The sequence below is a fragment of the Haliotis rufescens genome, unplaced genomic scaffold (genome assembly GCF_023055435.1).
Source record: "Haliotis rufescens isolate VD_foot unplaced genomic scaffold, xgHalRufe1.0.p SCAF_5, whole genome shotgun sequence".
Taxonomy (NCBI): Eukaryota; Metazoa; Mollusca; class Gastropoda; order Lepetellida; family Haliotidae; genus Haliotis; species Haliotis rufescens.
Window position 1 is genome coordinate 33,412,333 of NW_025964223.1, and position 25,303 is coordinate 33,437,635.

At 38.6% G+C, this 25,303-nt stretch overlaps 1 protein-coding gene across 1 annotated transcript in view; it reads right to left on the reverse strand.

The window, feature by feature from the left end:
* LOC124115933 overlaps nucleotides 1-25,303 on the reverse strand; it is a 452,084-nt gene that overhangs the window by 84,040 nt on the left and 342,741 nt on the right. The window contains exon 11 of the mRNA XM_046477097.2: nucleotides 2,497-2,663. Coding sequence (XP_046333053.1) covers nucleotides 2,497-2,663 — 167 coding nt within the window. The remainder of the gene's footprint in view (nucleotides 1-2,496; nucleotides 2,664-25,303) is intronic.

The following is a 25,303-nucleotide window of genomic DNA, read 5'->3' on the forward strand; positions in this document are numbered from 1 at the left end:
TCAACAATTACAAACAAATTCCTTGCACATGTATGTACAACATTACCATAGTTTTGCTCACTTCCCATATTGTTTCCATATCATTATAATACACTTGTTTTACAAATAAAATTGTTATAATGTAGCTCTTTACTGTGTTTTTTAATTGTCGTTTATTGTGCATGTATTTTGTAGTTTGTGATTGTGTAATATAGCCACTGTTTCTTCATGGAATGTTCCGCAATACATACCTCATCTAAAACATCTTTGTTGTATAATAGTTTCTTACAGTTGCTTACGGGGCATTGTTGGCCCAGTCGCCAAAGCCGCTGCAATTCGCTATGCAGAGTTGTGTCCCTTGGGCACGCCAGAAACCTATGACAGTGTGTTTGAATCTCGGTTCGCTCCGATTTTGTTGTCAGCACAAAACCCTTGCTCGTTGGTTTCACCAAAGTGGTGAACGTCTAAGACCTGCATCACTTCAGACTTTCCTCCCACATCAAGCTGACACGGAATACTATTCAAGACGGCGTTAAACCCAACTACCTCACTCACTCTTGTGTATGGTTCCGTTTGGTTAACTGGGTTTGTGTTGTGATTGCTTCCGGCTTAAATTTGAAATTTGTTTAGAAGAATGTTACTATGTTCAACCCAAACATCGTGGAGATATCATGCAACCGTATTATCTTTTTGGAAAATAATTGCAAACTACAGACCAACCTGTCCTATGTATCCAGAAGCAAAGAACATATACGGGTGTATGATCTCTGCTGGAATTTTATTTGTTTTTTTGTCAAAGCAATAAACCATGCAGAAACGTAAAACGCCGCATGAAATAGTATGTACCATACATTACATACAGTGAAGTATTAAAAACAATGCTGTGCTCAACTATGCACAGCAAGCGCCATACATGTGATTATGAAGATAACTAATAAAAAAATTCTCATATCAAACCCGTTGTTTTACATGTGTTGTTTATTGAACAAAGTCATACTTTATAGAAGCCTGTTATTTAATCGTGTTGAAAAATATGTTGCAAAAGTAGTGTGAAAATTGAGTGCGCGTGACAGGCTTGGCCTAAATTCCTTCCTGGAACGTTTCTCGATGGCTGCCTGAATAACATACGATACATTGCAAAGGTAGTGCGCAATTGAGCTGTTCGGGTAAGGGAGATAATCACTCACTCTCAGTGATACAGCTTGAATAAGGCACGATTTACAGCAATGCAAGGTCAGTGCGTGAATTTATCACTTCTATACTACGCCTATAGCTAAAGGAGATAATCGCTCAATGCGCAATAGTTTATTCTTACAAAATATAGACCAGTTAACTTTAGCGAAATGGGATCATTTTTAGCTCTTTTAAAAACAAAATGAACAAATTTCATGGGTTATCAGCATTACGAAAAGTGACTAAGTCTCAGAATAGCAAGAAGATTTTGAAGTATCTCTTATTGCTGGAAAAGATAAACATCAACATTTCACGCACATTTCACATGATTTGTATGTTTCGTTTCGGTAACTGTGTGGCTTGAAATTTCAAAGAAACCAACATGTCGACTTACATGCTACAAATTTAACCTCTCCCGTATACTTCCCCGCCTTAAGGGCGGGGAAGAATAATATTTGAGAATTACAACACAACAATCGAAAAAGCTATTAAATGGAGAGAATTACCACAAGGTATTTATTATATCAGTGATGTGAAACCAACCAAATACGGTTATCAATTGTTTCTTATCAATTTCCAAGAAGAGTGTAGTTATATAGTCTGGTCTCCTAGTAAAATGAACGAAGAACTTAATAAAAATGTTGAATATCGCTTTATCGATAAAAATAATAAAGAATATTTTCATTACCATTTAGGCTCATCTGAACCATTGATTGGCCCCAGGTATTGGTGAGCTGGAGTCAATTTAACTTAATCTCATGACTATCGTTGAATCGCATCAGCGTTTACGCATAAAAAATTCCCTCTGTAGTGGTGGTATAGGTATATAAATCTGGCTCCAGTGGAAGTGGTCCAGAACCATCATTAGCTATACTACTCATTTTGTATTCATGGTTTAATGTTGCCTATCTAAATGTATAAATATCAAGAATCATTCAAACATGTTTTGGTATATATCTGAAAAATGATAACGTTGGTATCTAGTAAACTGTCAGGTGTTACATAACATACCATACTAATGAGACTATTAATACATAGATGGATAGGACAAAATATCGAACTATTTGTACTCTGTATCTGTATGTCATGCATGTGTGGATGTGTGTTTATAATATCTTAATTAATGGCATAGATCATCAATGTACATCATAGTTTCATACACATAACATGAAATAGTGACAAACAAGGATCCTTTATGGTAAGGCCTCACACAAAATGCAGAAGGATTTGGAATCTGATAGATTGTAAATACATTCAACATATAAGGTTTGCATAAATACATGTTAATTTTCACAATCCCATTCTTAATCTGAATGTACATTATGATTGTATAATGACTCTTACCTGCCCTTTGACTTTTCCACACAGAGAGTGCATCCTAATGCATGAAACTGCTTTATCTTTTGAATTACAGATTCTGCTCTGGTCTGATAGACCTATGAAACGACCCTTTGTGTTCTTCACTGTTGCATTCACTCGGCTATAGCTTTTCTTTGCTGCCATGACAATTCCTGAGAAAAGAAAATACATAATAATTTAATATGCCAATTGTCTCTTTCCATGTAGTTGTGGTTCCTCTCTTAAAAAATAAAAATGGCTGATGCTTTAGATATGTTATGCCAATGACATGATCCTGGGACAATGATGAAAGTCCTAGCCTAGAACCCTCTGAGTGACTGGGGTGTAGAAAACGTCAAAACAGAACAAGAGAACATGGAGGATAAAAGATATAAGCAGGTTTGAGTGACCCTGCTTTGATGCACACCATATCCCACACAAAATCCACCTGGTTCCACAGGCATCAGATCAAATTAGGGATGAACATGAATTGTCTTCATCAGTACTTCTTCATTAAAAAAATTAAAGTAATTAAACTCCACTTAGTCACCTCACAGAAACAAAGAAATGTATCTGTAATGTCTCTCCTTAGCATAGTCTATTCAAATATAAACCAGCAAAGCTACTTTTGCTGAGAAAAGAGTGAAATAATCATTATCTGTTGTATGACAATGGTCTGTGCAGTTTTAAAGGTTCTTGCCAAATACATTTGGAGACAGTGTGTCAACAGAACATCTTTTTCTGTGGCGAATTTTTTTATTTAAACGGAACAGAGATTCATTGGAACAAGAAGAATACCTGCTAACATCTATTATTATCAAACCATGTCAGAATGATGAGATCTGATTGGTCCATGTGATCTTGATAAACTACTCAACATCCTGCCTTGGAGGGAAATAAATTTCTCAGCGAGAGAATAAATCCCTTATGGCCCTCCACAAATAAGGCACGCTGCACATGGATTTCAGATAGGCGTTGAAGCAAAAGGCCACATGCTTTTTCCGAGTTAATGAAAGACATAGCACAAATTAACCTCAGCACAATCGAACAGCTGTTTTCTATCAATATTTTGAATTTATTTTAATTCTTTACAATGTCATATTAAAACATGTCATTAAGATAAATTTGTTGAAGCAGTATCACTCAGGGTAGGTATTATGCATCCCTTGTTAGGTTTTTTACCACAAGCAGGATGCTAATACTGTCATAATGGCACCCAGGAAGTGACCAATGATGAAGACTGATTGGTGGGTGTGACATTCTGTCTGTTAAGTCCTGTGCATAAAAATCCAAGTCAGTCAAATGCTACCTAATATGAATATAACATATGAATTATATCTGGAGATGTATTACCAACAATGGGCCCTGGAACAAATTATCATGTTGATCTATTTCCAAAAGAAACCTTTCAACAAATTATGAAGTAACCCATACTGTGTTTATAGAGAAATCTTGCAAATAAACATGCTTCCTGCACAAACAGTCACTTGAACCAAATCCATGCAAAGGTTCTGGAGACAACTTGGTAACAACAACATCAATGAGACTGATGTATGGACAGAACCTAACACTAATTTAAACTCTCCATGCAAGCGCTGCAGCAGGTGACAAAAATCAACAACATGCTGGTCAGGTACAAGGGTCCACCTGACCAACATCCTACAATGACTGTATCCAGGGCAAACTGTAAATTTCCTATGGCAGGTATGTATGTGTCAAAGCTTGGGCCCGGAAAAAGAAAAATAACCAACTGCTATAAGAAGTATGTATAATAAAGAAATGTTTTACGAGTAAGTTGTCTGAACTTTGATATTTTCCAAATCTTTTCATGTTTCAATCAAGGTGCTCAAAAGATTTGATGCACTTTGTGAGGTAAGACCCGTTTTATTACAAAATAGATCTTGCCTATCGATCAGATTGTTTTGACTGGGCGCTGTCATTTTGTTTGAAGGAAATGCAAGCGAAAAGGAGGTTTTGTTTGTTTGTATGTTTGTTGTTTAACGCCGCACTCAGCAATATTCCAGCTATATGACGGTGGTCTGGAAATAATTGAGTCTGGACCAGACAATCCAGTGATTGACATCATGAGCATCGATTCACGCAATTGGGATCAATGACATGCATCAACCAAGTCAGCAAGCCTGGAAAAAGAGGTGGAATCTTATGGTCAAAAGGAGGGTCATAGAAGAGCCATGTAATAGCCATTGGTGGCACTACGATTGAGCCATGAAATTCCAGCTTAGTTTGGCAAAGGTGGAAACCAGACTTTTGTAGTCAGTAGTATAGGTAATAGGGGTTCTGGCTCACTTCAACTGGAGCCAGATTTATATACCTATACTGCTATGATGCGATTCAACGATCGTCATGAGACTAATTAAAAGAAATATCAATATTAATTAATAATGAATAAAATTTACTACAGCACACAAGGATATTGGAAAGGTATAGGAGCAATAAAAAAATTAGCCACCGCGGCTAAGATATCTAAAGATGTGGCCAAGGATTGGTTAAAGAAACAAGCGATGTGGCAAATATACTTACCAGCACCACATTATATACCGAGGAAGAAGTTTGATATTTTCACAACGAATGAAGTTCATCAGGCTGGGCTCTTGAATTTATTAGCTAAGACCACCACTTGGCTTAGTCAAAACTTGTGAGCACTGATCGTAGCAATTGCAGGGCTGTTGTACGTATCCGCTAAGAACTATTTATCCAAATCAGTTCGTTAACCAAATCATGAGTAAACAAGCCGCGACTCCACCTACTATAAGTGCTGTTTTTTCATATGTTGTATATGTTATGATATGTTGTTGATTTTTAGCTGCAATATGTGGTGGCACTTGTGGTTGTGTGTTAGTAGATGGTTGTGGTGTCTGTGGCTTGACTATTTCCGTTTCACCTGTGTTTGTTTGCGTTATTAATTCAGTGTTAATATCTGAATTTATAATGTAAATTTATTATTTTTGTTTGTGCAGAAATGACAGCCCCGGACATACATCCATTTACTACATTCCCGGCGGTTTCTTTCATCAATCGTTACGCTATAAATGTTGCTCTAATTCTCTTCTGGCCCACCCCCGTGTTCTTTGTTGTGTTGGTTGATTCATCTACGCATAATTACTTCCCGTTACCATTTTTTATTCATGCCCACGTGTACCTACATGCTTTCGTTCTTAAACTTGTTTGCGTCCATTGTCCATCTCAGCTACATGATGTACCCTCACAATTATAGGTTTCTCCTAAAAACATACTTACATGTTTCACCTATGCATATCGTAATTGTTTATTCTTAGCATCTGCGTTACGTACATTTTAATTGTTCGATTTCGGGTGCCAAATTTCATAGGTGTTAAGGGTGCATCACATACTTTCTAAACTTCCGCAGGCCGCGCATGCGCCTCCAATGTTTATTCGCTTTTTCATCCGCCATGTTGTCGCATTCTTCTCGGCCCTCCAGCCGCCCCATTCTACCTCCTTGGAGTCGTGCCGGTTGTTGCTTCCATCCATAACTTAATTCCTACTATTCCATTAAAACAGTGGGCTTTTTATTTCAAATTCCCCCCAATTCATATTCAAATTCAAACATATTTTCAAATCCCTCTTCGCAGGCCGGCTACTGCCCCTGCTCACACAGCTCTTGTCAGGCCGGCTTGCCCCTACAATCAGCTGCTTCCCCACGCTTGTCCAGGCCGGCTTGCCCCTGCAACCTACGGTTGTCTAGGCCGGCTTGCCCCTGCAACCAAGCTCATAAAACATTAACCATTCGTAAGCAACAACCGAGCCAGCTCCCTATTCTTGTGCCAATTGATCGGTAGCAATAACAATTTTATTATTATAGCCTATCACTTGACCGATCTTAAGTTCCATATGACTCGAAGACATGTATAGTCCCGGCGCATAAATATAGTCTACTTTGGATTGAGGGTACTGTAATACATCTTGATAACGTTTTATAGAAGATGGTATGTCAACTGGTGAATTAATAGCATTCACCACGTTTGCAACAAACTGTTTTTGTGCATCGAGCGCCGTCCCAGAACCAATAATGGACGTTCGTGTTTGCGATTGTGCACCGAGAATTGCCCATACATAAGTTCTTATTGATTCATTAACTCTTACAACTCCTGGGTAAGTAAAATTAATTTCTGTTTTATCATATAGAAATTCATTCCAAGCGTTTGCGGTATCGTTCAGTTGCACAAATTTTGTAACAATATAAGGTAGACCACACTTAAAACTGATAAGATCTCCTCTCTAATCGTTACTCGAAAATTCCCAGCCATGATTAAGATTATGTAATCTCTTATAAAAAGATTGTTTTTCTGTAACAACTTAAAAGGATTGAATGGTTGATTAGTTTTTTTTAAGTAAATCATCGCTTTCTTCTTTTACTGTTTTTACGCCAATCTTTACTCGGTGCAATATTAAATTCCTGACAAATACGTTCATACGCAAACCTACTGTACGGATTATTTGAGGAATTCCATGCTCAATCCTGCGGTAATTGGGCACTAATTTCTTTAAGTATACGTCTAATCTGATAGTACACATGAAATGATAAAACAGACTTATTTAGTTCAAATCCTGGGGCATAAAGAGATACACCACATCCTGTTGTTGCACACCATATGGCAAAGTTTAACTGATTCTGCCAAAATTGCATTGGATTGTGGAACCAGTCGTGCACCATTTTATCGCTAGTTGCCGTGACCATGTATTTTTCAAAGATATCAGGGAATTCAACAAAAAACTTAGCACCAGAGGCACTTATTAAAATCGACTGATTAGTAATATAAGTTGATTTCATATTTAAGTTATGTATCATTGTATATTTAATATGTCTGTCACACTCCCGGGAATAATAAATGGTCAGTCTATTGAACTGCTTCATACTATCGATAACTCAGCTGGTCAACTCGAAGTCGCCCTATGCGATGTAACGTATAACCCGCGGTGGACCAATATAAGTGCTGCGAGAGGTAATAATGAGACATATATATTAGGTGAAAACGATGTTATTGACAAATACATTATTATACCTGATGGGTATTACAGTGTATGCTCACTCAATGATGAAATTTTTAAGCCTAATGGAATTAATCTCACACAAAATGAGTCGAATGGGATACTGAATTTAAAAGCTGGAGATAAGGATGTAAAGCTTTTCATGAACTTAGGAATTACACTTGGATGGAGAGGAGAAATAACAGTAATCATGACATCAGATAAGGGAGATAAATTACCCGATTTAGTTCCCTATAAAGAGTTGTGCATCCATCTTGATCAGATAAGCACGACGGATAATATTCAACTAGAAAGTCCTTCAACTTTACTCAGAGCTGTTCCAGTCAAAGATGAAAAATACAATAGTGGTAGAACGGAATCTTTCTCATCATTACAATATAAAAAAACTAAAGCGTGGTATTATTTCAGACCTAAAAATTTCTGTATTAGATGTAAAACATCAACCTGTACATATAGGATACTTGAGTGTAACACTCCATATTATAAATAATGGTTGATTCATCAGGCCCTGGAACGCTCAGACAATGTAATACAATTGCGCTTTCCGATCTCGGAGACACAGAAGGATTCGGTAGACCCGGCACCGATGGCAAGTTATACACTTTACACTTACAAGATAATGTATACAAGCGGAAAGAAGTTACATTCACAGGTAATCTAGGAGATTTAAGCGATGTTGACGTTAGTAGACTCCTTAAAAACACTTCGTATAATCTTACTCTCAACGATGATAATAAATGGACTATGATCGAAGCAAACATGGAGTGGCTACTGAATATCGTCATTACCCCACTGTATGTGATGATGGGTAAGGCACATAATTTAACTAAGATAATAAATAGTGGGGTCGTAGTCGGGGCTTATATCCCATCAAAACGAAAAAGTGTGTTAGTCTCTCCACTGCCAAAAAACCAAGGTCATATGTTAGGTCGTCCAGCATAAAAAAATGTTAGTTTAATTTGGTTACTGAATTCAATAATATTAAACAGAACTTGAGTGCAATACCTAATCTTTCTACGCTTATTATTGAAGTCTTGTTTCGGAGATGTACCGGAAGATGCCTTCGAAATATTACCAGGTCTATTGATTAAATGGCTAAAGAAACACCAACGTCAACGTTGCAGTATTATTCATATTGGAGCATCACCCGTTGCAACCCTTGAGGGGGTCGAAATTATTAAAAGTGACACCATTTCTCTTACTAAGTTATTAATGCCGTATAATATACATTTGATAAGGTTGATGTATATTCTCAAAAAATTTAAGCAAGACCAATTAAAGACTATTATATGTTATAATAATACCGTATTTTCTTGAGTATAGTACGCACCCATGTATAATGCGCACCCCCTCTAGCGGGTTCAATATTTTGGAAAAAAAGAAATTTGAATATTATGCGCAGAAATTTTTTACACCCTTTCAGCGAAGTCCGGCAAACGAACGGGTGCTGAGAAACTTTGTCAGTACAAATTCGAAATTTGAGATAAAAAATCACCAGACATGTTTATTTACCGTTTAAATAGTATTTATTGTTCTGCTAGGCATTGTTTTATATTTAGGGATTAAGATTACCTTGCGTATTTTCTCGTAAACTAAGCTGGAAACAGCAATCAGCTGTACACACATTTTCTTGGAATCGACCGGTGATTCGGTCAAGACACACCCAATGATATAACTTTATAAGATTTTTAATGCAAGGATCGGCAACAATTGTATCTGAAACTATTTTATTTATCAGGAATAATATATTCCATTATTTTCTTAATTATATGCAACCTTTACTAAACATATTTAAAATAATAATAACCCTAAGCGAAGCAGCTGATCGCTATTCCCGGGTATTATTTTTTACATGGAACATGTCTGACCAGTCACCGTCAAGGCTCACGCGCACGTGATCACGTGATCGCGAGAATTTCATGTTGACATAGAATCGTCAAACAAAAACAAATATGACTTTTAACGAGGCAAAGTATGTCATTTATGATATATGTATCCATTCTCTGTCAACTAAAGTTTGTTTCAAGGCGTCAATAGCGGTATTCTGACCGTGGTTGCTGTTAATAACGGTGAGTTGTGCGATCTTCCGATCGCTTCACACACGATTTCGCCGAAATTAATAAAAACAATATTATAAGGAATTTTGAATAAAATCAATGAAATAAGTTACAAACATAATTCCAGATATAAAAAGAACACTTTTTATAGCAAGACAGTGTAATTACATAAGTATTTTGCGTACTTCAGTATGGATTTGTTGACATGGTATTTCCGGTGTTTTGTGCTCAATGGTAATGTCTTTCCATGGGGGAAAAAACATCCAAACTCATAATTCGTGTATAATGCGCACCCCCTTCTACACAGCTGTGTTTTTTCGAAAAAAAGTGTGCATTTTACTCTAGAAAATACGGTAATACGCATTTTCTATCCAGCGCTTGATGAAGTTGATGGATTTCAATTACATCAAATAAGCAACATAAAACATCAAATAGAGAAGGAGAGGGAGTTGAGACTTGGATTGTATAAAAAGTATTGCAGAGCCGTGAATGCTCTTGACGGAGTTGACACCGCGCTTGTAACAGCTAGCATGGGACTTGGCGTAGCCGGCTTTGGTTTCTTATCAACTATAATCGCCGCGCCTATCGTACTTGGCATGCAAATAGCCGCCAGAGTCTCAGGACTGGCAGGAATAGCGATAAAATTCATTTCTCGTAGGTTGCAAAAGAAAGCATTAAAACACTATAATATTCGGATACTCGCCGAAGCAAAGTTGAACAGCATTGAGGATCATATTTCAACAGCAATGGCTGATTGTAAGATATCCGAAGAGGAGTTTCGTTTAGTGTTGTCAGAACTCACCAAATACAACGCAATGAAGCAGGAGATTCGATCAAAGACCAGTGGTATTAGTAGGAAGACGAGGAAAAAAAGTTCATAGAACAGGGGAGACAACAATTAATCCGTGTCAAAACCAACATTTAGAAGAATGCTTACATAAATATATAATAATGGACTTTATGCTCAGGGACAAAATTATCAAATGGAGAGAATTACCACAAGGTATATATTACCGTATTTTCTTGAGTATAGTGCTCACCCATGTATAATGCGCACCCCCCTCTAGCGGGTTCAATATTATGGAAAAAAAGAAATTTGAATATTATGCGCAGAAATTTTTTACACCGTACCCTTTCAGCGAAGTCCGGCAAACGAACGGGTGCTGAGAAACTTTGTCAGTACAAATTCGAAATTTGAGATAAAAAATCACCAGACATGTTTATTTACCGTTTAAATAGTATTTATTGTTCTGCTAGGCATTGTTTTATATTTAGGGATTAAGATTACCTTGCGTATTTTCTCGTAAACTAAGCTAGAAACAGCAATCAGCTGTACACACGTTTTCTTGGAATCGACACCCAATGATATAACTTTATAAGATTTTTAATGCAAGGATCGGCAACAATTGTATCTGAAACTATTTTATTTATCAGGAATAATATATTCCATTATTTTCTTAATTATATGCAGCCTTTACTAAACATATTTAAAATAATAATAACCCTAAGCGAAGCAGCTGATCGCTATTCCCGGGTATTATTTTTTACATGGAACATGTCTGACCTGTCACCGTCAAGGCTCACGCGCACGTGATCACGTGATCGCGAGAATTTCATGTTGACATAGAATCGTCAAACAAAAACAAATATGACTTTTAACGAGTCAAAGTATGTCATTTATGATATATGTATCCATTCTCTGTCAACTAAAGTTTGTTTCAAGGCGTCAATAGCGGTATTCTGACCGTGGTTGCTGTTAATAACGGTGAGTTGTGCGATCTTCCGATCGCTTCACACACGATTTCGCCGAAATTAATAAAAACAATATTAAAAGGAATTTTGAATAAAATCAATGAAATAAGTTACAAACATAAGTCCAGATATACAAAGAACCCTTTTTATAGCTAGACAGTGTAATTACATAATTATTTTGCGTACTTCAGTATGGATTTGTTGACATGGTATTCCCGGTGTTTCGTGCTCACGGTAATGTCTTTCCATGGGGGAAAAAAACATCCAAACTCATAATTCGTGTATAATGCGCACCCCCTTCTACACAGCTGTGTTTTTTCGAAAAAAAGTGCGCACTATACTCAAGAAAATACGGTATATAGTGATATCAAACCAACCAAATACGGTCATCAATTGTTTCTTTCCAATTACCAAGAAGAGTATATAGTCTGGTCTCCTAGTAAAATGAACGAAGAACTTAGTAAAAATGTTGAATATCACTTTTTTTTAAATAATGGTATACGTATGAATAAAAATAATAGAGAATATTTTCATTACAATTTAGTATAATCTTATGACGATTGTTGAATCGCATCATCATTTTTGCATAAAAAATTCCATCTGTAGTAGCAGTATAGGTATATAAATCTGGCTCCAGTTGAAGTGAGCCAGAATCCATATTACCTATACTACTTAGTCAGTTAATACCCTTGCCTTGGGAAGATGATTCTAAATATACCCTGAAACCCTGATGTCACCTACAGTGTTATGTACCTGTATAATTATAGAGTTAGAAAACTAAATGTGACTTGAAGTTTGATTAGGATTCTGTAACGTCACAGGAATGCTGGAGGTTTACTTGAGATTATCTTCTGTCAGTCATGAACACAACATTGTGACATCTAGTATGCCATTGTGAACACACATCAATGAGTGGGAAGAGAGGGGATATAAACCTCCAGCATTCCTTTGACATAGCAAAATCCTAATAAAACTTCAACTAAAATGTAGCTAGCTCTCTTTAAATGTTCTAATTCTTCTGTCACTATGTTCAGGTTTTCAGGAGTCATAATCACCAGCAAATCAACAAAATACACAAGCTACTATGAGCTAACATTTATTATTATGAATGTGCTAAACATGAACGTGCTGAATGGAAATCATTGAATATTTCACACTGATATTTAAACTGAAATTTAATGGACACAAATCTTGTGAAACTTATCAGTACCATCTACATTGCTGTGTGGGGCAATGGTCTCATATAAGTCACTCTTCTGTAAGGGGACACTGTAGAGTCTTTCAAATGTAATTTCAACGAACATATGTCACTGTGAACTTTTAGTAACTAAAACAAACAACTTGACATATTTTCATGTCTTCACTACGCCTCTTATATCAGCCAATAACTAGCCTATTCACCACTAACATGTAACTCAAGGTAAATTGTTTGATAGGCATTACTTAGAAGTTGAGTTATCTTGTAACTCAAGGTAGCCTTAACACATTAATAGTGAACAGAGTAAGAACAGTTAAAAACATCCGCATGTTGCTGAAGAATTAGCCATAATTAAGTTCATGTGACTATTGTTTCAACAAACATATGTCACTGTGAACTTTTATTTCTTAAAACAAACAACTTGGCAAATAGTGAATACCTATGCATCGATGACCCATGAAGATCCAGGGTAGAATAGGTCTTCAGCAACCCATGCTTTCCCTAAAAGGTGATTATGCAATCGTAAGCGTCGACTTACAAGATTAAGTGGTCAGGCTCGCTGACTTGGTTGATGCATGTCATCAACCCCAATTGTGTAGATCGATGCTCATGATGAAAATCACTGGATTGTCTGGTCCAGACTTGATTATTTACAGATCACTGTCATAGAGCTGGAATATTGCTGAGTGTGGCGTTAAACAGCAAACAAACAAAACCTATGCATTGATAATTAATCATGCATCAGCATGGGCGGATACAGAGGGGGGGTGCCCACCCACCCCCCTTTTTATTTCGAAAAAAATCTTTATTTCTGTATAAATTACCACCAAAGACAATAAATAGATCTTAATTGTGCACCCCCCCCTTTAAAAAAAAGCTGTATCCGCCCATGCATCAGGATAGGATGTCCTTTGTGAATGTACTGGGTGTTCGAGAATGCACATAATGTGCATAGAACACCTCAGAGTATTTACCTTGCACTGTGCACTACTTCACTTTGTGAAGCATAAGATGTAGCTGTAGATGTAGTGTCAGTGGGAAGGATTTGGCTGTATAACCCTGACCTTCTAGGCCTGCAAAATTACTTGCTTGTTCGAAAATCATCCTGGCAGTGCTGGCTTTGATAGCTTGGTCAGGGTTCTCTAAGCCAGAGAAAAACAGGTCCTGCCCATGCTCTTTGCTGATATGTTTGCTCAACATAGTCCATGAGGGTGTTCTCAGGGTCCAATTTAGGAATATCATGGCAGGGAGGGTCTTCTGAAAACCAGACCTATCGCTGCCAAATAATACAACCTTCAATGTTTTACCATCACCCAAATCCAGCCTACACTGAATCACGCAAGCTCTATACTGCCTAAGACACTTTAAAATAGTTTACACTTCAGAGCAAGGGTCTCGGAATTAAGGTTAGCAAAAACAACGTAATTGCTTTTAGTCTCAAATCTTTGATATCTAGGTCCTTGTTAACATGCAATTTTATATTTTAAAAAAGTGAAATGCTTCAACTGGCATCACTGTGGATAGTTTTATTGGTATGTTGGTTCCTGATTTTATGAGCACTTGAACAGTTCTTTAAATAGATTTGAACTGCATTGTGTTCTCCATATCACAAGCAGCAAACAGGTGCCCCACTGCGACTGAAGTAGTCCTCAGTATTGATGAGGGATGGTTGGTCGAGTCTGACAACTTGCACGGAACATTAGCAACGTCACATGATGAAAAAGATGGAAATCAATTTCGTATTCTCTGGAAGACGTCAATAATATCTGAACAGTATTGTTACATGACATATGTGTACCTTGGGCCCAAGACAACATAAGCTGATTGATAGCATGGCTTGACCACTCACACTCGTCTAATATATTTATTTTCGGTTTCAGCATGACTCCAGTAAGACCTCCATTGCTTGACACATGTCTGTTGTTGGGCAATCGTATTAGACGACACACTGATAGAATCTGCAGAGTTCAAAACCAGCTTTATGCTGGCCATGCTGGTGCTATTATTGTAGCTGTTGTTCTGTGTTGTATGACCATCTTCAGAATTGGCTGAATCAGGCAAAATGGGGCATTTACAAAGTTCTTCTCCAAGCAGTAGTTTTGTCTCTGTCTGAGTGGGTTCCAATATCTGCTGTTGTAATGCTTTAGCTGGGTGTTCTGGCAAGTGGCGAAACAGTCCACTGTGTGGGGATGCAACATCAAATTGGGTTTGTCAGGTTATCTGACCAATAGTCTGCGTCCGTATTCTTGCACCCTGCCAAATGTGCACATTGAATGGAGGCTCCGATTTCCTCAAACTCCACCCAAATTGCAATCTTTCTGTGTTAAGTGTGTATGCAATGACGAGGCCTACCTTTAGAATACATGACCACAGACTTTTCAAACACGTAACAATACCCTATGACGTAATTTGTAAGAATTGCTAGTTTATGAAAGAGCTTTTATTTTCAATATATTTTTATTTCGTTTTTTTGGGTTTTTTTTCAAGTGGCTAAAATGATCATAAATGGGACCTAATAGACATATATTATTTTTTCGATTCATTAATTTTCACATTAATATCCCCAGGAAGGCAGTTTATTAGGTATATTATATTTTATTGGCACTGAACACATCTAATCGCTGGTGTTAGGGTTGGTTACCCCGAACTCTATCCTTAGCCCTTGGATCCGCTTTATGATCAATCACCCCTTTACGATCATTAGGGTTAGGTACCTGTTTAGTGGCTATTAGAATACCCGAACTCTATCCTTAGCCATTGGATCCCCTTTACGATCTATCAACCGTAGCTTTATGATTATTAAGGTTAGGTACCTGTTTAGTGGCTATTATAGATTCTATGGCAGCTCCTATAATTCTTCACACAAAAACGTTGAGAAAAAAGAATGAAAAGGTTTAGTGCTGATTATTTTGGCTACTGTAAACTGTCCTGGGACATTCAGATAAGCCACTTTCACCTGCTACATTTATTCAATACTGATTCAAAATTGAACTCACCCTTGGGGGCGTCACTAGCCATGCCTTTGCCTTCCTTGTTCCTTACAATTATCCACATTATCCTTACAGTGTTCCCTACCACACTTTTCTGTCACAAATATCATCCGATAGATTATAAAAATACCATGTCATTCATGTGTATCCATGACTTTGACGTCTGAAGGCAAGAGCCATTTTCAGTTTGTGACATACTGGCTCATTCCTCACCACTCGTTATCTAGAATATAGAATGGGAAGAGTGTGCCAAATGGTATCGGGATCACTCGTAAGCGCTCGTAGACTAAAGTCACAAGACACCATGCCTACCCGTAACCATCGTAAGTGTCCATCACCAATTCGACCCTTTTTGTTCAGTTCCGTAATGTCATAGGCATGACTAGGTAAATTTGCACTAAGTTTCACAGTGTGGACATAACTCAGTCGGTTAGCTGTAGGGCTAACAATCTGAATGTCACGGGTTTGCGTCCGACGGATTTTCACAAAAACTGATTGCTTGTCTTTGAGACCTGTGACCTACAGCAGAGATAGTCCTCACAAGAAGTTGTGGTACTGTATTCTAAAGATGTACATGCAATGTTTTTTGAGAAGAGCTTGAAACATCTTGATTGCCATTAAAATGGTTCGTAGGTCTCTGAATTCCATGACTTGTTGGAGACTTATATGTTCTAGTCTCATGATGCCACCTATTAACTATTTTCATTGATATCCTGGTTCAGTCTGATTGATAGTTTGGGTTTAAACAGGATGCACAGGTATTTCCAGTGATGTATAGAAAGTAGAAATGGCGGGAAAAAGTATAAGAAATAGATAGGTCAGTGGACATTGTTTATTGCTATAACAAGCTTACAGTTTGGAATATATGCTATCAGGGATTAACATTGGTAGCAGAGCGAGGATGGCATGCTACAATAAACTTCTCCCAAGGTTTGAAGATATGGTATCATAGGAGGACAGGAAAAATGAACTGGCCATGTGGCAACCCGTCACAGATCTTGCTAAAGAAAAGCAAGCTTTGGCAGTCATGCTTTCATTGATTGGTTAAGCTCAGGAAACTGCTTTGGTACAAAAATCAGCGGGATAATAATAATATTATATCGAATGGTTACATAGGGCTCAACAGCCTTTCGGCTTGGTGACTCTTTAACAGGCTATAACTTCTTTGTCAATTGAGCTTCATTCAAACAGATTAGCGTTCTGAGTTCGTCAGGACCCCGGGTTTCTGTCGCAGTGCTTAGATAAAGTGCTAAACCTGTGTCCGACCTCGTCCATATGTGAATCCCTAAATGGTTTGTTTGTACCAATGCCGTCAAACGTAAGGAAACAAGACATCGCCGCTACAAAACTGACGTGTCCCAAAACGCTCTAAACCCATTTCAGACGTCGTCCATGTTCAAACCCGCATATGGTTTGCTTGTACCAACGTCGTCAAATGTAAGGAACTGCTTGCGAGACATCACCGCATGTGTCCCAGTGTGTTCTTAACCCATATTTGACCTTGACCTTGTTCAAATCTTCAAATGATTTACTTGTACCAACGCCGTCAAATGTAGGCACCGGTTGCGGACAATGCCTCAATGACATTTACATGTGGGTGTCCAAGGCTGTTCTTAACCCATCTCCATGCCTCGAATCCTCATAGGGTTTGCTTGTACCAACGCCATCAAAATGTAATGAACTGCTTGTGGGACATCACCACTGCAACCTTGACATGTGCCTGGGTGTCCCATGGTGGTTTAACCAATTTTCGACCTTGACCATGTTCGAATCCTCAGATAATAATTACCCCAGACACAATTAATGCCAAATGGGAACCTTTGTCAGGTAATCTAAGTGGTGCTACCACTAATTGTACCTGTAATAAATTCATTAACTGAGCACCAAGTGAATGTCGACAAATACACAAGTGTAGGGTTATACCAGAAAACGTGGATGACAACAAGGGAGTAGTAATCATATTATCAACGCAATCCGAAATCCGAAAATGCTTTCACTGCATGGATACTTTTTCTATTATTAAACTATAACCATCTGGGGTATTTCCAAATGACAGCATCCGATGAGCTCCGCCGTTCTTTTTGTCTGTTTGTTTAGGCTGAAGAAATTAATTAACATTTAATTAACAGGAATTGCTTTAGATCAGTGCCCCTTTAAGACAAGCATGGGTTGCTGAAGACCAGTTCTAACGCTCATCTTCAAGGCTAGTATTCATAATGCAGAAGACACTTGACAGTGAAAGGGTTATAATCCTTGGTTTTCTGAGCCATTTATTGAGTATTTCGGTGAAAAAAATCATCAAAATCAAAATCCAATATAGGGGCAACTAAAAAAGATATCTGAAATTGGTTCACACAATGTGTTGTGTTGTATATGGAGACAATTCTCAGAAAGTTTAAATGCATTTCATGCAGTGGATTCAGAGGAGATAGGATTTGAAGACAGGTACCAAAAAAACCCTGTTAATACCTTGAATCCAATATGGCCGCAACTAAAAAAGATATCCAAAAGCGCTTAAGACAATTTGCTGCATTGTGTATGCAGATATTTGAATGCATTTCATGCAGGGGTTTCAGGAGTAGGGATTTTAAGACTGGTACCCAAAAAACCCTGTGAAAACCTTGAATCCAATATGACTGCCAAACAACGTGACCAATGACCAAAGTCAAAGAACAAATAATGTCAAGCACCCAAAGCAGCAGACACACGGAAAGTTTGAAAGTAATCGGGAAAAGCAGTTCCAAGTAATATGGCAAAATATAGCTTAGAAAATTACTTGTTTTTCAGTTATCTGCCCTTGGCCATTGGGCCTACGGCCTTGGTATTTGGGCAGAATCTAGTACTCAACAGTCTTCATACACATACAAAATTTGAACAAAATTGAGCCAGTGGTTATTTTGCTAGCTCTGGTACAAAAATCGGCATAATAAATAATGATATTAATAATAATAATTAAAGCTGCAAGCAGCAATGGCAGGCTCCAAGTAACACTGCGCACAACCGTCAGTGTTCTAATCCTCAAAGGGTTTCCTTGTACCAAATCCATCAAATGTAGGCACCACTTACAGGGTATCGCCGCTACGAAATTGTCATGTGCCGGGGTGTCCAAGTCTGTTCTTAACCCACTTCTGACCTTGAACATGTTCGAATCCTCAAAGTGTTGGCTTGTACCAACTCCGTCAAATTATAGTCACCGGACATCGCTGCTATGAAATTGGCGTGTTCCAGGGGTGTCCCAAATATTAATCAAATATTACCACCAAGCGGTGTTACTTTTAGCATGCAACCAAGAACAAAACATGAGATGCATATGGCACACTAACTTCATGTAAACTTGCAATAGTTTATGTGGAGAACCTTACAAGATATGATCTTTCAAGTAAAATTTCGGTGAAAAAAAAAATCAAGATCAAAATCCAATATAGCAGCAACTAAAACTGATATAAACAACGGCTTTTAGAGTTTGTTGTGTTTGGAAGCATTTTATGCAATGGATTCAGAGGAATATACATTTGAAGACAGGTACCCCAAAAACCCTGTAAAAACCTTAAATCCAATATCACTGCCAAACCAAGTGACTAATGACCAGTGACGACTGAACATAAAATGTCAAGCACCTGAAGAAGAAGACACATGCAATGTTTGAACGTAATCAGACTTGCGGTTGCGGAGCAACAGGGCAAAATATACCTTAAAAAATTATTTGTTTTTAGGTTATCTGCCCTTTGTCGTTGGGCCTACAGCCTTGTGGTATCTAGAACTCCACTGTCTACATACACATAGACAATTTGAATGCAATCGAGCTACTGGTTACTTTGCTAGCTCTGGTACAAAAAAATTGGCGGAATAATAATAAATAATAAATCAGCCGATTACAATAGGGCTTCCAGCCTTTCGGCTTGGAGCCCTAATAAATGCGACAAATGAATGTATATGTGATGAACAATGGAAGGCTGTCTACGTGAAGGCTGTTGCTTGACATTGCAGGGTCATTTTAAACATGTACCTCAAAAGTCAACAGGTTTGTCATCTTCTGAGAAGTCCTTTTGAACCTCTTAATAATTGTCACTCAATCTGTTAAGATGTTTCAGTCAATTTGTAAATTACTGAAATATTTGGGCATTTTATAAATTGCCTGAGTGAATACCATTTTACATACCGACTGTAACATATACACTCCTACAAATGAAAAGGCTTGTGAAAACAATGTCTGTCTTGCATCTATTATGGAATGTTTATGGTTCTGTTCGGTTGAACAAAACCGTCCAAATGGTGTGCTGGTTTTCTTGGGGGAATTAGTCAGCAAAGAGCCGGAGTCTCAGGAGACTAATCACAGTTTTATTTACAAGAACAATTAACAATGAGCAATTTACAATATCTTAGAAAATAGCTGGGGGGGCCACAGAGATTCGGTACAACCCTCTGAGCTGTGGGAAAGAGATCTGCTTCGTTACAGTAACAAAGCCCTTCTGCTTAACATTTTGTTTCTGTATGTATTTAACAAAAATTAGAACAATAAAAAGGAATATGATTGGTTGATACACGATGGGCTGTGCCTTATGGTTAATCATCATTATCATATTTTATTCCAATAAGACCGCTCACAGCGGTACATGGTGTACAGTTACAATAAGTAGCAAATATGTTACAGAGGCTGTTGATATATGTTTACAGCATTAAATATACAACGGATAAATTTACTCAATTTTCTTACAGTTGAAATCTTTGGGCAAGTCATACTTACTTACTTACTTACTTTGGAGATTTAACGTGCGTTTTCCGACTGATGCGTATTTCGTACACGGGCCCGGCAAGGCCATCTAATACGTTTCTGAAAGGGGCGAAAGTGGTCTGTGCAACCCAAGAGGGGGGTTTAGGGGTTGCTTATATAGAATTTGGGAATTTTGAGATTTGGAATAGATGCCGATGGGGTTAGGGAGGAGAATTAAGGGAGCTGGGTATGGTGGATGTTTGTTTGTTTATGTGATTTTGATTTGGTAGGTTATTGTGTTTTTAGATGCATTTTATTAGTTCCGTTTTTATTAAGAATACGCCTAAGGCCTTGAAGTTTTCTAGTTTATTTTTGCGGGTTTAGTATTGCTTCTAGAGTTAGAGCCTTGTTTAGATTGAGGGTGGTTTGTAATGCGGTTCGATGTGTAAGGTAGTGTGTGCAGTGGATGAGTGTGTGTTCTGGGGTTTCTGGTTGTTTGCAGTGTGGGCAGTTACCTGTAGTGTGTTTTTTTAAAAAAATTTAGGTGGTTATTTAGGTTGGTGTGTCCTGTTTGGAGTTTAGTGATTACTCTGTCGATTTTTTTTGATGGCTGGAGAATTTTTGGTTTGGTTAGTGGGCAAGTCATTAACTGTTGGAGCTTATAATAGTTTGGATAAGTATAGTAATATGTTTGGAGATATTGTTCTCGTTCATTAGTAAAATGAATGGCTAGACAGAGGGGAATACTTAATCCTGTTAATCATGTTGGACTGGCACTAATCTTGTTGACATATTTACTGGGTGCTTTGAAAGAGATTAGGGTGTCACTATTGACGAGCTTGTATCGGGGCTAATCCTTAATGAGTCTCAATTGAAGTAATTGCTGAATGTTATTCTAATATAGGTGATGACAGATTTACTTAAATAAAATAGTAAAAGGCAATATATAAGACTATGTAGACATATCTTTTGTCTGGGAGATGGGATCTTGATACCTTAGGTTAGCATCTATCTAAAAAGCTATAACTGAAACTACTGATATTTTATATATGCATTTTACCTGATGATAAGTATTACTTGCTAAACTATAATTATAGGAAAACTTAGTATAAATGTTATATCATGATACATCAAAGAACTTCCCAATGAAAACGTAGAGGAACAAGAATGATTCTACTCAATGCAACAGCAAATGATTGAAAACGAAATGGAAATATCATAATTACAACCTACCAAAGTTGTATGTATAAATTTAGGGAGCTACCTTCTTCGAGAATGTATCAGTGAATATCCACAAAAAGGAACAATATCCCATACATCTGCAGTCTGGAAATTAATTTGTCTCCAAATTAATATGACTGCTGACCCCTAGGCAAGAATGTGACTCAATATCAATGTAACTCCCCCACCCCATCCCTTGTGGAATGATACATATCCTTACCTTAATCCAATCAAACAGCAAATAGCACCACATATATTAGCAATAAGTAGAGCACTTCCGTAAAAACAATAAATAGTGTTTTCCTAAAAACATAACAAAGTTTGTTTACTCTGTAGACTGGCATTAAGGAAGTTCAAAGGCAATAAAATAATTGAACCAACAACAGTTCACTGATTGGTATACGGAGAAGGTGTCAACTTGACACGCGTGGGTAGAACTTGTGAGCTGAGCAGTGATAACTTACAGGATGCCCATTGTGTAAATCATATTCTTTGAATGACATTGGTATATGCTTGTTACAACTGCTGCTGAATAAACCGTGTTTGTGTTTATATTCAAGTTGGCATTTCTGCTATCCAAAGTGTGCATTGAAGTTGTCTTATTGTTGATAGTCATTTTGGAGACATAAATGCAAAGTTAATTAATGTGAGCAAAGACCACCAGCATTTTTTGCATTTAATTCACGCTTGCGTTAATTTCTTGCTGTGCTGCCACGTGCATATAACATGACATACATTTCACCCCACTTCCAACCTGAATTCAGATTAAATAATTACCCCAGACACAAGAAATGCCAAATGGGAACCTTTGTCAGGTAATTTGAGTGGTGCTACCACGACTGGTAATTAAACCTGTAATAAATTCATGAACTGATCAAATCCAAAATCCAAAAATGCAGGGATACTTTTTTTATTATTATTAAACTATAACTATCAGGGGTAATTCCTGCAAATCCTTAACCTCTATTACATCATAGCCATAAATCCTGTATTTTGGCTGCAGACACACTGTTACCAAATCTTCAGATTTTCAACAGAAGTCCTCTCCACTATCAACTACAGACAACTAGCTCTTCTGTGCGAAAAGGAAGGAAAAACGTCACTTCTTTCCTGTGTGTGCTTGAGTCAAAACCTGTTTGGTTTTATTGTTGTCGTTTTAGCACCTGGTATAAGGTAGTCACACTGTTTATTAATTTAGAAATATTAAAACGATCTGGCTGGATACATGAGTATACTGGGGTTGTTTTTGTGTGTATCTTTTACTATGGTATCCTCCACTTCCCCACTGACATGCTAAAAGTGTGGCCAGTTCATGCTTACTGGAGATCCACATAACTTCTGTTGGTAGTGTAGAGAGGCTTCATGTAGGGTAGAGTCGAGATGTGATATGTGTTCTCCTCTATCCAAGTCCTTCTTCATGAAGTTAGATGCCTACATACTCAAGACGAAGTGCAAGGAGATCTTGTATATGAGCCCATGGAACCATCGGCACCAGAGTTGGACGACAGAGAGGCCCCCCATCAAAAGGCCACATCACCTCCGCGGGAGTATGGACCAGCGTTGTCCTTTGTGGATATGATAGACGCTATATATCACTACATGCCGTCCACACAGCCAGGAATGAACAGTCGCCTCCCCCAGAGATGCCTGAGTACACTGGAAGCCATGCTCTGTCTTCGTCATCCCATATCCACCGTACTTTCCTGTGGCCAAGTTACACCTCCAGGATCCTAGGCCAAATGAATGAAACCATGTAGAAGCTCTGTCATGATGATCGGCTTCCCCTCCCGACTATGAGGAAGAATTTATATCAGACGCATGCATCGCCGTTCCCAGAGTCACAGCCAACTCACGCTCTTAGCCAGCTTAGTTAAGGATTTAACTATGGTTAACAAATACTACATTGACATTAGCACGCATCTCAATTGGTTCATCGCCGGATGACCATCAGGAACATACCCAGCTGCGTCAGGATGTGACATTCTTCACCCAACTCATGTCTTATCTCGGGTTCCTCATCCATCCGACCAAGTCAGAGATTTGTTTGGTACAAGACATAGTCTACATCAGGGCCAGATTTCTTCTACGTACGAGATATCTTTGCCCTCCGTCCACTGATGAACTCAACCCTAGACCAACTTATAAGATCGATCAGATGGTGGATGTCTCTCATGGGAACGCTGTCCTCTCTACAAGATATGACTTACAGAGGCCGATTACAATTAAGCCCACAACAGAATTGGATCAACTCCTTACGATCTCAGACCCTGGACACACAGGTACTCATACCTCTCCACCTGCACCAAAATCTAATCTGGTGGACTCAATGAGATCATGTAATGACGGGGATTCTTCTCACCCTACCAGCTCCCAAACACCACCTGTTCACAGACGTGTCAGATTCAGGTTTGGGAGCTCACATTGACGACCTCCAAGTTCAGGGTTTATGGACCGAGACGGAAACAGCTCTACACATAAACTGCAGAGAGATGAAAGAAATCTATTATGCTCCCCAAACTTGGAAAGATCGCCTCATCAAATCATCCGTCCTGATTGCCACAGACAACACGACAGTGATGCCTCACATTCAGAAGCAAGGCGGAACCAGTCCAGTTCACTTATAACGGAAACTACTCAGCTATTTGCCTTGTCCGACTCATTCAGCTGCCGAATGAAACTGAACATACAAGCAGACAGCCTAACCCGGAGAGGGAGGATCGTACCCACGGAGTAGACTATTCACCCAGATGTTTTTACCTGGATAACATCCGTTTGGGAAACCAAGCATCTGGACCTCTTCGTGTCCTGTCTCAACCATCAACTTCTGGTTTAAGTCAGCCCGGTCCCAGATCCGAGAGCTCTCCAACAGATGCACTATCCATAGATTGGACAGGAATGTTTGCCTACACGTTCCCTCTATGGTCTCTCCTAGACAAGGTCATACAGAAGTTGGAAGTGACAGATTGCACAGCCATTCTCATCGCTCCAACTTGGCCAAGCAGGACATGGCATCCCAGACTACAATCGCTCCTGATGGGCGAGCCACTCACTCTTCCACTTCACAAGATCTCCTGCGTCAGGCCAGGTTGAGCCTATTTTACTCCAATCTTCCCAGCCTCCATCTCACTGCCTGGAAAGTATCTCGCTGAGAATGCAGGCCTCCGGGTTCTCTCAAGCTACCTCTACTGCTGTCGCAAGATCATGGAGATCGTCATCCACCCACCTTTATGACAACAAATTCGTCCAGTGCAAACACAGATGTGGTCTAACTAATGTCACAGTGGACATTCCCGTGGTTGTGAATTTCCTCTTACACCTACGACAGGATAAAAACTTCCGACATGGAACCATTGAAGGATATAGATCCGCTCTCCATTCCGTTTTCCAGCTTGATAGATTAATGACTGGAACACATCCGTTGCTTAACAGACTCATGTGAGCATTCAGCCTAGAGGATATTCTCATTCCCCAGATCTTCCCAAAATGGAATTTATCAGTCGTCCTGTCTGCTCTACTAGCCGCTCCATACGAACCTTGGAAACGTTACTCTTCTCCAAAAATCCCGTAAAGCAGTATTTTAACTAGCCATGGCCACTGCAGCTAGTGTTTCTGAACTCCACGATCTTGACTATTCCAGTCTCACTCACGCTTCCAACTGGACCTCGATCGCTGTCTACCAGACTTTATTGCCAAGAATCAGTCCACGGCTCCTGGTCCATTGGGTCACAGACATTATACTATTCCCACCTTGGCACCTACAGTGGATCATCCTGATTGCCTCCTTTATCCTTTACGAGCTCTCAAGTTCTATCTGACAACCACTGATCCACATCGCCAAATGTCAAAGGCGTTTATT